This window comes from Myripristis murdjan, chromosome 6 (genome assembly GCF_902150065.1).
Source record: "Myripristis murdjan chromosome 6, fMyrMur1.1, whole genome shotgun sequence".
NCBI classification, from domain to species: domain Eukaryota; kingdom Metazoa; phylum Chordata; class Actinopteri; order Holocentriformes; family Holocentridae; genus Myripristis; species Myripristis murdjan.
This window is the reverse complement of record NC_043985.1, coordinates 27,344,230-27,360,205: the sequence shown is the minus strand read 5'-3', so window position 1 is coordinate 27,360,205 and position 15,976 is coordinate 27,344,230. Positions and strand designations below refer to the sequence as shown.

General features: G+C 43.9%; 1 protein-coding gene across 1 annotated transcript in view; it reads right to left on the bottom strand.

Moving 5' to 3' along the window:
- Nucleotides 1–2,378: 2,378 nt before the first annotated feature.
- LOC115361328 (neural-cadherin-like) overlaps nucleotides 2,379–15,976 on the bottom strand; it is a 77,842-nt gene continuing 64,244 nt past the window's right edge. The window contains exons 27-33 of the mRNA XM_030054748.1: nucleotides 15,746–15,929; nucleotides 15,280–15,446; nucleotides 11,413–11,677; nucleotides 10,468–10,651; nucleotides 8,707–8,957; nucleotides 4,476–4,630; nucleotides 2,379–3,544 (exon numbers count right to left, since the gene is read on the bottom strand). Coding sequence (XP_029910608.1) covers nucleotides 2,966–3,544; nucleotides 4,476–4,630; nucleotides 8,707–8,957; nucleotides 10,468–10,651; nucleotides 11,413–11,677; nucleotides 15,280–15,446; nucleotides 15,746–15,929 — 1,785 coding nt within the window. The 3' untranslated portion in view covers nucleotides 2,379–2,965. The remainder of the gene's footprint in view (nucleotides 3,545–4,475; nucleotides 4,631–8,706; nucleotides 8,958–10,467; nucleotides 10,652–11,412; nucleotides 11,678–15,279; nucleotides 15,447–15,745; nucleotides 15,930–15,976) is intronic.

Genomic DNA, 15,976 nt, shown 5'->3' with positions numbered 1-15,976 from the left:
AGAGCTGACATGCATGCCACTTTACTGGGCGACTGACAGAGGGCCATGCCACACTGTCACTTCTCCAAGATCTATTGCCTGAGGATAAACACTTAGACACACACACACACGCACACGCATGCACGTACACACGCATTGATGACACAAGGGTAAACAGAGCTGGAGTTTCAGAGGATGACTGAGTGACAGACTGACTGGCTGGCTGGCCAGGGCTGAGGAAGCCGGGGCTCTGTGTCACCCCTCATTCTCACAATCTCCAGCTGTCACATCAAACACTCCCATCCTCCATCGCCCCTCCTCCAGACTCAGGCTACCCCACCGCCACCCCTCCCACCCCGATCCTTCACTGAGATCTCATCAGACTGACTGACTGAAATACATCCTCTAGCTCAAGAGGACACACAAATATAGTATCATCACCCTTCATGATCATCCCTGCATAAATTTTACCTCATCTCGTTCTCATTCCATTGCACAGTCTGTGGTCTGAATATTCGGTTACACAGTGATCACCAATTTGATCTTGAGGCTTCTTGTATTCCAGTGTTTTGCCTTTGTGTGAACTGCTGAAGATGCTAACCTCTGACGGATCATATGACACAGACTTGCCTTTGATGTAGTGTAGCACTTTGCCCTTGTCTGCCTGTGCCGCTTTTGGGCTTACAGTGTCCTCTAATGGCTAAAATGGAAACTACACTCATTGAAAAGGCTTTGATTTGTATGGATGTTATATGGAAGAAAAAAAACACATACAAAGTCATCACCTCAAAGGACATTACATTGACTTACATTAATTTTCTGGAGAGTTACCCTAACCTTAACCCTAACCACTACCTTCCTAACCGTAACCTTAACTTAACCCTCAAGATAGCTAACCTTTAAATCAAGTCTTCACGCTAAAATCAATAATTTTTCGCTAAGGGGACTTGATTTTTGTTAAGTTCTGAGTTCCCATAGCATGAGTGTGTAAACAGATTTAAGTCCCCACAACATTTGTAATACCTGGTACACACACACACACACACACACACACACACACACACACACACACACACACACACACACACACACAAACAAACATTCCACCTATTCCACATACCTTTGAAAAATGGCTAAAAGCCTAAAACACCCAATACTTTCCAAACCTTTACCATTCCACAGATTCCATAGACTGTATATATTTTTGGCCCAAAACATTTACAAATTACACCTTTAAGATTTTTTACACGACCTCAGTCCAGATGTTTGGGGTTTAATATAATTTAAATTGGATCAAATGTTTATATATTATGTTTTGAATATTGGTTGAAAAGAGTAGTGAAATTCTATGATGACATAGGCATTTATATTGATTAACATGATTATTGTGATAACCTCTTATAGAAGGAATAATGGTGCAATTATTATTGTTGTTGTTGTTGTTGTTGTTGTTTCATCTTACTCGTCTACCTGTTTTTACCCTTCACTCAAGGATCCCTTGGACAATCACCAGCTGAATGAGTAACTAGACACTTTCCTGAGGCAGTCAGCTGGATGTGGTGCCACTGGATTGCCAATAGGTGGCAGTATGCTTTCATACAACACATTTAGATTGGGGGATGAATATTGATTTGTCAGTTCACAAGACTAAATCAAATACAATTTCGAGGTTATAGCTTAGTAATAACATAGAGAAAGATTTGTACTGTAGTCTGCTCCTGAACTTGGGTGAAGGTTGAGTGCCTCCTCCTGCTCACTCGGAGAGATCAGTTACTTCAAGTTGCTTGTTAAATATTGCACTGGATATCATAAATGTGCAATGGGTAAATGTGGAGCTCCTTAAGATCCTAGAGGGAGTTGTTAGCATTCTCCCCGTCTCTCATATCTCTTAAGGTGATGCATTATGTAAGCTGGTGGATAGACAGGCTCCACATATATCAAGACCATCAGCTGCATGAAGTGGGCCTGTCTCCCTCCCCAGTGGCTTGCTCCAGTGTCACAGCTGTTTAACTCCGGTAATGCCGGCCAATTAAGTATGGAGGAGGGCAGCCTGCTGGGATCTGCATGCTTTTGAGTTCATGTAGGAGGCTCCCAAAAGCCCAGGTCAGTAGAGTATGGGTTCTGGACATGAATGATTAATCCTGAAATTGACTTCTCATCAGTGCCTATTCTTGCAGAGGTTTTTAATATTGCAAACTGAATAAAACAAGAGAAGCTGTTCCAGCATATTCCACAAGTTGTACACATGACTTCCACCCGCCGACACACTGCCAGGAAAAAAAAAAAAAAAAAAACATAGACAAACTGGAAACACATAGAATGCATTGTAAATCAGTGAAATATTTTACTTTTCTTTGTGCCAATTAAGTATTTTAACTTCAAAAAGGCAGCCTGACTGCTTTGCATTTGACGATGAAAGTTGGTTTGAACTTCAAAGATGGGAGATTTCGCAGATCACAAACGTGAATTCAGATGTGTTTCAACAAGATCAAGCTCAAAATATTACCAAAGATATTCATTTATTTAAAAGGAAATAGATAAAATACAAACGAAACAAAATCATTTGTTCACACAAACTGTTTCATGATAGTCATTAACATCAAAAAGAACGCAGCTCTCTCAAAGGAAGTTCCTTTGCCTTCTTTCTAGCAGACATTTCTCTTGTGAGTTTAATGACATGAATAGTTTTGACACAGGGCTCTCTTCCAAAAGTGCTTTCTGTGGAATATATACTGTACACTGCAAAGCCAAGTAAACAATACATCACATCTGATCATTCATTGGTAAACATCTTTTATATCAAAGAACTGAAATGTTCAAAGTTTCATCAATACAGTACATTTAGAGCAGACTTCACATAGACCCTGGGCAACCTCCCAGTCTCAGAGTATCTCACATTTAATTATCTCCCTTTGGAGTTCCCCAGCCGCCCTCTGATTAGGGTTGCTTTTTCACAACCTTCAGTTCTGTTTCTCCAAGTGCGGTCTTACCCACTCTTCTCACAGTTCAGCTGCCCTCTGCTCTCCTTCAGTTTGTCCCTCTGGCCTTCTGGGGTCTTGGAGCGAGCAGCAGAGTCTCCTCGCAGCTCGCTAACCACAGCTCGGAGGGTTTTGAACCTGTCCAGTCGGGGGCTCTGGGCCCCCTCAAGCCTCACTTCTGAACCCTGAGTTGCATTGAGAGAGCTGAGGGAGCGCACCGCCGCCAGGCTGCGTTCCTTTCCGGAGGGACAGCGTGGTGTTGTCATGGTACCGAGCTCCCCTGGGTGCTCCATGTCCCTGATGACCTCACACAGGTAGCGGGCCAGATCCTGGCTGGAGAAGGACAGGCTTTTCTGAGCACGGCGGAAGGTCAGAGGGGAAGGCAGGGTCTCTGTTTCTGATGGGGGGATGGCCAGACGCAGGGCAATGGCTGCGTTGCCGTTCCCGTTAGGCATCGCCTTCCTGTTGTTGTCCTGCGGCGGCTTTGTCTGGGGATAGGAGATGATGCATTGTGGATAGCTGTACCGGAGTGACTGCGCCGGGCTGGGCTGGAGAGAGCGCTGCAGCTCCACCATATTAAAGGCATTCTGAGGAACAGAGGAGAGAGAGGGAGGGAGAGAGAGAGAGAAAGAGAGAGGAACAGAGCAAGAGAGAGAGAAAGAGAGTGGGAGGTAAGAGGAGCAGAAAAGAGAGAAGAAAAGATAAAGGAGTGCAGAGGCAAGGGGGAAGGGTTTGTTTTGAAAATGCTCCTTTTTGAGCATAATAGATAATGAAAAACAACATTGCCACATGACACCAATCTGTGCTCAGAGCAATGTAGCTCGGCTAATGCCTCTGCCGGCAAATGAACCTCTTCCTCCGACTTAGACGGAGATACACCGTCTAAGAAGAGATGTTGGCAACAACAGCATCATTGATTGGCCAAGTAATTAATTATCTGATTGCAGAGGGGGAAAACTGCTATTACCAGCACTATTAAAACAAATAGAGGCATTAACAGCTATTGGTATCTACTTCTTTAATTTCCACTAATTGACTCCCATTCCTCCAGGGAACCGATATTTGGTGTTAATTTCAAGGCACCAACAAACACCATTCTCTGCTTGGCTGCCAAACTCTATCAAATGTTTCTGTTTTCCTTTTAGTTCCTTCCCGATCTGATGTGTTTGTGTTTTTTCATCCCACGTCCCCTCTAAAGGTCTTAAAACATAGCCAGGCGCCAAAGAAATTGCCCTGATTATGGCCTAATTAGTGAAAAGTCTTGAATCGTTTATTAGATGTGGAGCATGTAAATGAGAATACTTAATGCAACACTTTTTCCTGCATGGTCTTTCCCTGCCTGTCTAAAAAACTGAGTGTATACATATGTGCTATGTGTGTGTGTGTTGGGGCAGACTGCCTCTGTGTAGGCAGTATGCATATGTGCAAGCGAGCATGTGTGCATGCAAAAGTCTCTGCGTCACTCTCAGTGTGTGTGTGTGTGTGTGTGTGTGTGTGTGTTTGGTGCCATTGTCATACCTGATCCTGCTCCCCTCCACCTTCCTCATCGTAGTTGAGCACATTTTCCCGTATGTCCTCCCACTCTCCGTGGTGCGCAGACACGTGGTACACACCCTCCTTCAGACCCTTGTGCCTCCTCCAGCAGGAGTAGAGAAACAGGCCCAGCATCAATACTGGGGAGGAGCCAGAAAGCAGGTTAGCGCTGTGGCTCATGTAATTAAAATGGGATTCTGGGGGGAAAAACATATCTTTTGGTGTGAATGAAACATACAACGTGAGTGGAAAGTGATGATATAAATTACGGGATACTGTATGTATTTCAAGATGGGTTTTTTTTCCCCCTCTGATGAAGAGATATAACACTCAGGCCTCCAGTGTGACATTAATACATCCTGCTAAATACTTAACTCAGCATGATAATAACATTTGAGTGTTGTACAGGGAACTTCCATCACACTGCTTTAACTTGTTTTGCCCTGCAAGGCCTATTAGTACCGCTGACTGTACAGTTAGGACACACTAATGGAACATCCTTAGAAACAAAAGTACCACCTTTCCACCTATTCCCTTTGATGTTGGCTCTCTGTTTCCTGTCTTATCAAAGACCACAGTTCCTTGGAAACCTATTAACTGAATCTGCACTCCTCCCAGCTTAAGCTCAAAGCCTCCGTGGCTACCTTGGCTGAGCGCAGAGAGGAATGCTGCAGGAACAGAGTTGGAAAGGTCCTAAAGCATACACATCAATCACGGCTATTGTGTGCTGAATTATACAACATGCAGGACTGACCTTTAAAGTCCATTAATCTCAACCAATATTTTTCTCCCATCTGCCATCCCTCTTTCTCTTTTTCCATTTCTCGCTATCTGTTTTCTCTTTACTTGTTCACATTTTGACTCTCATTCTTTTTTTTTTTTTTATCTATTTAATTCCTTTTTGTCTGTCTACATTGGAAGTTCCGTCCTCTCTCTCTCTCTCCCTTTCTCTTCCTCTCTCGCTCTCTCTCTCCCATTCTCGTTAAGTCTTCCAGTGTCTATTTTTCAGCTCCTCTCTGGCCTCTGTCTGGCCTTGGCTTTTATCTCTCACAGAAGATGGGATCCATTTCAACTGGAACACTGTATTTGGTGTGTTGTAAGTATCGGTTTAATTGGAAACCCTCGGAGAAATCAGTGGTAATCACATTAGTCTGGATTTTTAAAGTAATGGCTTAGAAGGAAAATAATGTTGCAACTGCTCATTGGGGTCGCACAAATAGGCAGGTATGCAGAAACAAAAACAGAAAAATAACTCCCAGGGACAAACAAGTTGAACAGCAGAACTCTACCACCAAAAAAAAAAAAAAAAAAAAAAAGTTAAAAATCATAATACAATTCACTCCCGAGAACTACAGTAACACCTTAACTGCTGTTTACTACACTTTTCATTTCTATGCTTCTCTCATATGAGGGAAAAGTCAGATTCTGCGTTTCCCCTCAGTCCTTAGCCAGCCTTCCTCGGTGTGGGGGAGAGGCAGAAAAGCTCAGATCAGCTGACCCGGCTCCTTCACCGCTGCGCCGGAGCAACTCGGAGAAAACATCAGAATCTCGATGAGGCCCGATCCCAGCAGGCGTCGGCCCTCTCTCTCACCTCCAGTATTACTGCTCCGAGGTGCCGCCTGTCTCCCTTCGCCTCCACCCGCAACATCACCTGTGCTAATATCAAACACATCTCTATAGGCGAGGCGCCGGATTTGCAGCGCAGAAGACCAAAAGCACAGTCCCAGTTCAGAGCCCCTCAAAACACACACACACACACACACACACACACACAGATACACAAACACACACTCCAGTCCGCAGCAGCGTCCAAGGCCAACTGATGGTTCAAATGCATACAAATGCACATGAGGTTCATGCAGGCACATATACAGCTTATGCACACTGAAACACACACACAAACACACACACACACTCGTTGCCTGCTGAGAGGCCCCTATGCCTGTAACCACCGCTGCCCAGAGTTGTGTGTGCAGTGGTGTGCAGCTACTTCTCCAAAAAAGATCAATATCACTCAGGGTGAAGAACAAACATAGGAGTCATTCATCAATCCATAATGCTGCTGCCTCCTAGCCGTACCATCATCAAGTATGAACAGGGTATTACGATGTTAGCCTGGACTTGACTGTGCATTATGAATGAGCGCAGGGTAAATAGCTACAACACAGCTTGATGAAAACACTTTACCCCTCCACAATGGCAGAAACCTGAGGTTAATGATAAACAGTTATGACTTCAGACAGAATGAAGTGTCAAGGGAATGTTATGAAAGGAACGAGAGAAAAAAAATGAGAGGCAGTGACAGATGAGAGAAAGGAAGTGACACAGATGAGAGATGTGGAGTTGATAGAGTTTTTTTTTTTATAATTATTTTATTAAAGAGAAAAAAAAAGAAGAAAAACAGGCACTTCACATGATTTGCATTTCTACCATTCTTTAAAAAAACAGAATATCAAATTCCATCCGTAATAAAAGATCGTGAACCCTCTGTCATTTTCAATAGGGCTAATGAAGCGCGGTCAGACACCGGGCCGTCTGGCTGTCAGTGGCACATGCTGAACTCACACATTCTGGCTGGCCTGTGATGGCTTATGTAAAACTCAATAATGGATGATCAGTTTAAGTTTTAATGCAGGTTGAGGCGGAGTAGGAGTCCCACTTTAATTTAGCACCCAGCCAGCAGTCCCACTCAGTGCAGGCAGTGTGTAATGTGTGCGTGTATTTATGGCTGTGGCTGCCGTGGTGATGAGGGTCATCATTAAACAAATACTGTACAAATGACTTGCTGTTCATTAAAAGCAGCAAACAAATTAATTTTAGTTCTACCGCGTGGCCAACGAGGACCGCTCATCGTGAGGCAGAGCTGTTTTGTGAAGCACTCCTCCTTTTCGCTTTAAATTTGGGAGAAGCTTTCTTTTTATGAGCTGTGAAAATGTAATAACAGTCTCCAAAGCCCTCTATTTCCAATCTGAATTATATTATGGATTAGTCGGTGGTTCTTGTTGAGGTGAAAAGTTTGAGCTTTGAATATAAATGCCTCATCAGTGACAGTAGGCCAGCGACTTCAAATGAATACACCCCCTTTTATTTAGCATGCAACACATGAATTTTCATGAATGATGCCAAGGCCACACTTTATCATCTTTGAATTCATTATCAACTATTGAAGACCGCTTTATAAGTTTCACTCTCAAGTGTCAGAATAACTGATGTTTCAATACTAGCCACATACCCCGGGGGAATGTTGAGTCGATTATAGAGGTAAGGACACTGTATTGAATTGCCCAAGCATTTTATAAGCCTGCCTGTGACAGAAAGACTCATAAACAGCAGTGTGGCCCTACAGAGGGTAGTGAGAGCTCCAGACGCTACAGCATGCAAGCCAGACACACACTCACGCACACGCACACACACACACACACACACACACACACACACACACACACACACACACACACACACACACACACACACACACACAGATTTCCAGTCACAACACTAAAGCACACAATGTGTCAGCACTGATATGGACACATTTAGGTTGGCTAGGCCGAAAAGAAAATGACAAAGAAATATGGATTGAAAGATAAAAACAGACAACAGGGAGTGAAATGAGAGGATGGTGGGATATAAAACAAGTTGGACAGATAAAAAAAAGTAAGGCTGTGGGTGAAAATGATTTGTGAAGTCATAGCAGAATATTGGAAGAGACAGGGGATGTTGAAGTGATGAGAAATATAAAGAAACACAAAGGAACACCCTGATCCTCCAGGGACGTTTCCAGCTTTCCCGAGAAACACAAATTAAAAAACACAATGCTTCCCCTCCCTTGCTTTTCTTCCGTCACAGTTTTTGTTTGTTGTTTCCAACTGCCCACAAAGAAATCAGATCCTGACACAACATAAAAGATCAATACAGCTGTGATAAATGTGTATGAATAGATTCCACAGAGTCAAACAGGGATGGAAACCAATTCAAGAGGTAGCGGTTGCAAATAAAACCAATTTGGATGCAAGACGAAGGCCTACTACACCATGAAGACGGACACAAACACATCAAGACAGGAACAAAGATGCAATGAGATGAAAAGGAAAGGTGTTACAGATGAAAGCACAGAGAGTAGCAGACAAAAATCACGTATTGTTGACATGCAGGTGGAGGAGCAAGACGGCGTTTGGTCACCACAGGTAGAAGATGACATAGTCGACGTAGCTACCTAAGAAAGCCATGACACAGATGCTGATGGCGAACATGGAGCTGAGGCTGAGAGTGTTGCTGTCCTCGTTATGAAACATGGCCAGCGTCACCTCGCAGTGCCGTCCCCGGTAGCCCTCGCTGCAGCGGCAGGAGTAACGGGAGGGAGAGTGGGCCACGCAGGTGCCGTGGCGGCATGGCCGGCTGGCGCACAGCGTGTACACACACACTTTGCCCGAGGAGCTCTCTTTGGTCATGTGGCCTGGAGGGCATCTGTGCAGAGAAAAGACAGGAGCCTGTTGTGTAAAGTGGGGACAAGAGACACTTGGGAACCTGTCAGATAAAAAGAGCACTGAATTCTGGAGAGCTATGAAAGCTAAGCTGACACTGTAAAAATAAATCCCATAGGTGTTACACCACTTATATCTAATATAAAGCTGTGCTCCCTGGAGTCTGTGCGGTGATGTACTCTCAGACAGGACTGCACTGCTTGACTGCATGGACGTATTACATTATATTGTAGGCGAATACATGCAGGCAAGTACAGGTGCTGACCTATTCCACATCGCCTAGTCAGGTGCACAGCTGCAACTGTTGCTGCGGATGAATTATTACAGTCCGGGAATAATTAGGATGACCACACCATTTAGCAGTGTTATATCCAGGAGAAAAGATCCACTTCTATACAGCTCCACTCAGGCAGGTAAGCTGTCCCTCAGTATCAAAGTAACCTGTCAGACAAAATATTTGGCCGGCAGCCCGGACTACTGCCGCTGCTATAGATGTAACTGAAATATTTGCTTGCAAAAATGTCTTTTGTCACACACAGATTAGCCACCAAAGTTAGAAAAACCACTGTGATACAAATGAGCGCTGCTGAACAGGAGGCAAGTGTGTGCTGTGGTGAGTCTCTTTGTGGCAGCTGCTGTCAAGTAGGGGATTCAAGGTTTTACCAAAGCAAACAAGTGACAGTTTTTACTGACAGTCGCTTTGACTTGAAAAACAAACCTCCTCGAGTGTCCTTTTCACAAATGAAACACCGCTGACAGGTGACATAATTGTTTTGCAAATTTTATTTTTGTAACAGCCTTTAATCCCACTTGTAAGATTATTGAATGAAACACACCTCCAGGCAGCAACCTCTATAACCCAAATGTCAACGATAAATTTCTGCTACCAGGATGCTCGGATGCCGTGGATGGAGCCGGTGTGCAGATTTTGTCGCATCAAGACTTTTTTTTTTTTTTTTTTTTTTAGGGCCAAGAGTTGCCAAATGTGCATATGCAAATGATCACCTGAATCCACATGGTTTCCATCCCCGCTGCTAACTCCGATTTATCCTGCTACAATGTAATTTGCACTCATTTCTGAGGTGTGAGAAAGTTTTCCGAATCCGATGGGAAACGTGTCTTGAGGGCTGTAGTCTTTTCAACAAAAGCTTGATGAATAACAGTCAGTGTGCCCCTATATTATTTGAAAATAACCTTACTTGGTCTTCATATTTGTGTTCTATATTTATATTTAATGTGTAGTGAGTAACTCATGGTTAGTCTAATACTGTTATTGAATGAATGCACTTATTTTACCAGTGCATACTCTACATCCTCTTTTGTTTGTGCAGGTTTTGTGTTGCTGTCCTTATTCACTAAGATCAGGGCCGCGGCGCGCAATGTGTTACTCTGAATATGTATGTGTGAAAATGTACAGTATGTGCCTCTGCTGTATATACAGCAAGGCCTCATTAAGAGCCTGGGCTATTATTTATTTGCTATATTTACAGCACCTGCACTCGTGATGCCTCCAGAGATCCACGCAGACAAAGGGAGGAGAGCAGTGGTGTTTTCTGCAGGCTTCTGAAGGGCAGCCGACAGAGACGCCCTGAGAGCTGACCACCTGAAGACCGTCTGAAGGCTGCTGCTTGTCCAGAGGCATGGAGTGCCCGTTAAGTCTCAGATCCCGCAAACAGCCTGGCAAAGATGGGGGGGAAAGTTAAAGAGAGAGCAAGGAGGAGAGAAAAAAAACTGAGTTTACAATGGCTAAAAAAAAAAAAAAAAAAAATCTCCAAAAAACACTAGGACACCAGTCCTTGGGCAAGATCTTTTAAGGACACACATTTACGGCAGGGGTGTAAACTCGAATACGCATACGCATTCTCATTGATACACATAAACAGACTCTCTGAGGCGCATTAACTCACACACACACACACATGCACACACACAAACAGCCCCAGGCTAAGCTGCCAGCATGGACTTCTGTTTTGCAGGATATTTTCTGTGCTGGTTAGTTTGCTCACTCTGTGGGGCGGACGAGGTCTAACGCATGATTTATATACAGATCAGTGCCACTGACTCCAGTCCTCCACACTTCATCTGCTTGAAACTAAGGCATCAAAAAATACCTTTGGGCCAACTTGTGAACTGTAGAGATAAGTGGGTAAGGGTAACCACTGAATCATTTATCAGTCCATGAATTTTAAGAGGTGGATAAGTTATGCTATGAAATTTAGCGCTTAAACATGTTTGTCAGTGGACATGCATGCGCTTCACATTCGTCCATTCCATAAATTCATCTGTTTTTATTAATTCATTCACTCCATCCATCATTTTTGCATTTACTTGCTCATCCCTCCACTCATGCATTTTATACATCCATCCACCCGTAATTTATTTGAGTATCGATCCCCATTCAGTGTGTCGTTCCTAAAAACAGACAAGCGGCTGCCTACCTAAGAAACTACGGTTGTATCCGGAGGGGAAGGAGTTGCCGAGCATCACAACAGAGGGGTCAATGATAATCTCCTGACTCCTCCCAGGAGAGGCCGTGACCTCCCGCCGTCCACCACCTCCATCCAGTCGTAGGGTGAACTCTCTGCCGTAGCGATCCAGCTCCACTTCGTGCCAGTCACCATTATCGAGGTGATGGAAGGGCAGTGTGAGATTGTAGTCTCCATCTCCAAGGTTGTAGAAGACAGCCAGCAGACCCTGAAACACCTAAACAACGGTGGGAAGAGCGGCTGAGTGTCCTGTTCAAGTAGAGGTGTTGAAACGTCTCCTTGAGCCGAAGTGAAAATTAATTTACGTAAGAGAACATTGTTAGATTTGATGTTTTCCATGCAGCTCCAACAAGCGACAGCACAAACCTCAATCTCCATTTTTGAGAAAATGTGAAATTCTTAAGTAAAGTGAGGCAAGAAAGTAGGGTAAAGCCAGATTACTCCTCTCTGACTGACTGTTCGCATCAAATGCCTCCACAATGTGTTCACAGTTTTTTTTTTTTTTTTATGCTTATGGAAAGCCTAACAAAAATTTCACTTCATATTGAATGTGAATTTATTTGTACAATACTTAAGTAACAGTAACCTTACTGAGTTTAAAAGCAGTACAGAGAAAGCTACAGCAGCATAAATGTAATTAGTTGACTCCACTCTTGCACCTATACAGTGCAGCCTTGCTCATGAGAAATTCAGATATACAAACAGAGCAATGAGTACTACAAGAACATGAAAAAAAAAAATAAAATAAAAAGGAAATTCAGTCTTTTGGATGACCCCCATTCCTCTGGAGTTTGGACCAGTAAAGCTCTACTACTGTAGACGGCTTTAGCAACGCTGACTCAGAACCAGCTAATCTGAGCCGGCCAGCTTTGTCATCAGTTACAGTATCACTATATGAGCTATGTGCACTGTAAGGCTTGGTGCAAGTGTGTGTGTGAAGGCACTGAAGAGGGTGATTTGGGTGAAAACAACCGAAAGCTATGAACAGCAGTGATTTCTAAACTGACATATTTTGACTCGTGTCATGTTGTGCTTTGTTGATGGGCAAAAACAAATCCTGAGCATAACATTACAAGAAGTAGGCCAGCTCCCATGGTGAAGAAAGGATGTTACAGTGGAATTTGTAGTTTGTGCAAAAAAAAAAAAAAAAAAAAAAAAAATGTAACTTAGCTGTTCACAAAGATTGTCTATGGTAAATCTGCCAGAAAAAAAAAAGCAATGAAAAATTCAGTGGTAAAAATTAATTCAGCAATTTTGCAACCATGATGCTGAGCAAAGCTATCGCGCACATCACAACATGGCAGTAGCAAGAGTCATCCCAAAGGAGGGTATACAAGAAACAACAATTATCTTCAGCAGTTAAGGATGAGCGAACACAGTGGACTGAAGTGAGGAGGGGCTCCCATAACTGCAGCTTGTACATGTCCAAACCTTAATTGGAAACAGTGGGGCAAGATAATTCAATACAGTGTGTAATGCATTCAGCCTGGCCTGCATTAACTATTGCTCCCTCAGCATGGGCATCTCAGATACATCCCACCCCCCACTGGAAACACACACACACACACACACACACGCACACACATACACACAGACACACACAGTAACAGCTGACTGTGCTCTGCCAACTGCCTCTTCTTGCCCTCAAGTCCTCAACAAAAAAGGACAAAAGACTCAATCGATGCTTATAAAATAAAAAAAATAAAAAAACCTTTCAAAACTTTCTGCAAAGCCACCATGGATATGTACAACCACCACCCCAGTACAAAATGTCCATTTAAATTTCTGAATTCCTGGAGTTCTATTTGATTTTTCAATGTCAACTTGCAAAACATGAACATAAAGTCGAAGGCACCTGATTTAGAGTTATAATGTTGCTGGGGTTACTTGGGTTTGACAGAGTAATGCTGTTTAGTGACTTTTGACCAGCTCCTTCAAGGATCGTATTATTAGATAAATGTTTCCTTAATACAGACACCATCCTCCTTTGAGGACTGCACGGTGTTTATACCCAGGTAGCCCCTGGTAACCTTTGTGTGAATGTCTGGTTATTTATTCAGTGTGCACTCTATCCCATCTCTACCCTTTAGAGAAAAAAGGGTCGAGAGACAGCCCTTTAAATTAGGGCTTGTTGTTGGCAGATACACCAGGCTTGTGCTCAAGTGTTTCTAAGAGCTTTGAGACAACCAAGCTGAAAATGCTTCAGCATGCTGCTGCAGACAGACATCAGATGTTTTATACAGCTCACCAATTCAGCTCCAGAGAGAGTTTCACAGAGAAGCTTCACAGCACACATACAGTAAAGGCTACAGCCTTTTCCTTTTCCTGTCACTGTGGGACTACTACAAGGGAATAGGACAACAGTGTTTTCTCTCTTGCATTGTAAAGACCCAAAGAAGAACAAGTGACAAGACCAATGCTTAACCAATGCTGTCTAACACATACAAGCATACACACAGGATGTTTTCAAAGACAGAGCACTGGCGTGTAAAATACCATAGAGGAGACATACAGGAGACAGGTTCACTGAAAACAGCTGACCTGTGAGTTAGCCGAGAGTGACAGTGCTAGCAGAGGCATTTACTCCCAGGTGCTGTTCACACTCTGCCTGTCAGTCAATGAGACGAAAGGCTTAGATGAGAAACACTGACATCATATGCACTCAGGAATGTGTCAGGTGGGAGAGGCATGCTATTATAGAGTTTTGGCAAAGTGAGGCAGACTTGCGCTTTGAGGAGGATAAGTTCTGCCGATTGTGTGTGAGCACTACTCCAGTTTTGGCAGAGCAGGCGGCATGCATGAGTCTGTGCTGCCTACTTAAAACAAGCAGTGTCAAGGGATTAAATCACGGAGCAGGGGATATGACCTTCACTTAAGAGCAGCATGCCCTCAAAACACAGAGGAACATTAATAATAACAGCTCACACAAATTGCTTTCTTGCCAGAGTGAATAGCGCTTGGAACATTAGGCTGGGACAGAAATAAGCTTGAAAAGAGTACGAATAATTTTTTGCCAGAACGCAACAGCAGGGCCAGCCTTACAAAGACCGGTGGCCGTCACCGACTCACTGAGTGATGAAGTTACACCACTGGACGGTCCAGTGACGGCGTTTCCCCACTGGCTGCTGCTCTTTTGTCAGTACATAACATCTTTGATGCAAGCCTCGGTAAGCGCTTCACAAAATATTTCCTGTATTACTCAACACACGCTTTCAAGCTTCGCCACAGCACATCACATCACTACTACCCGGACCATTTTGTCTGTCTCTCCAAGGTAAGGGAAATGCTTCACTAGAATGTTACCAATTTACCAGAAATTTCAATTCATGTTACATGACTGTAGTTGGGCATTTTGACAATTACCTACTGTAACTCCCAGGCCTTATTAAAGCAGGATCATATTCATGGCTGAAGCTATGAGGAGACCGAGGCCCGGAAAAATAAATCTTCACTATTTAGCTGTGTAAAGGATCAGGGTTTCAACTTCTGTCCATTAATTAATTTATTAATTAACACAGCTTTTTAAATGTGGCCATCGTCCAGTATACTAGGTTTTGACCAGGTCTTCTTTAATTCTCTGCCTTTGACCAGGAGCAGTCCACATACTTGCTGAAAGACCTTTCTGAGAACATAGGCATGTCACTCATCAGCCCTGTCAGTACCCATTCCTACGTCTCCAACCCTGACATTAGACCTATTAGCCCAACAAGGCTCCGCGGCATTCATTTGTCGGGGTCCTAATCATCATCATGTTGAAGCCGGGCGAACAACGTGAAAAGGGCTGTCAAGCTGGACGGGGAAGGATCAGCCTTAACTCACCTCCAGACGCAGGAATTCGTTCTGTTCCTGGGAGAGCAGGCTGAGGATGACGCCACCGGCGGCACGTGTCCGAACCCCAACCTGGACTCGTGTGTGGCGCGCCGGCAGGGACCACAGCAGCTGGAACTGAACGTGGCTCCGTCCATCGAAGGAGAACGCTGGAGCCACTTGTCAATCAAACACACACATGGCATGTTCAATTAATACGGCTGTCATGTGGAAAACACACGAAGAGATTACAGTGCATGCTCGCTACTCTGTAAAGGTAATTTATGTAAGACAAGGTTATCCTCCATGACAGGTGTTACAGCAGCAGTCTTTGCTGGTGGTGGAACATACAATTTCCCACATCTCCTCATAGGATTGTATGATTTATGAGGTGTGAAAATGCAAAAATCCATATACATTTTAAAATGGACTTTTCCATAAAACTTGAGAGATTTAAAAAGTAATTTTCTAAGTCTACCTTGGTCACACTGCGGCCCTGTGTAGCCCGGCTCACACTGGCAGCTGAAGGAGCCCCACTCTCCGCGACAGTGACCCCTCTTTCCGCAGGAGGGAAGCTGCTCCGTGTTGGTGCAGTGGCCATCCGTAAGAGAGCAGCCCGGGACGCTGTTGAAGGATTCGGCTGGGGAACCAAGGTCATAGAGCTGAACAGAGTAAGAGGGGGAGAAAAAAAAAAAAAGATGAGCAAGAG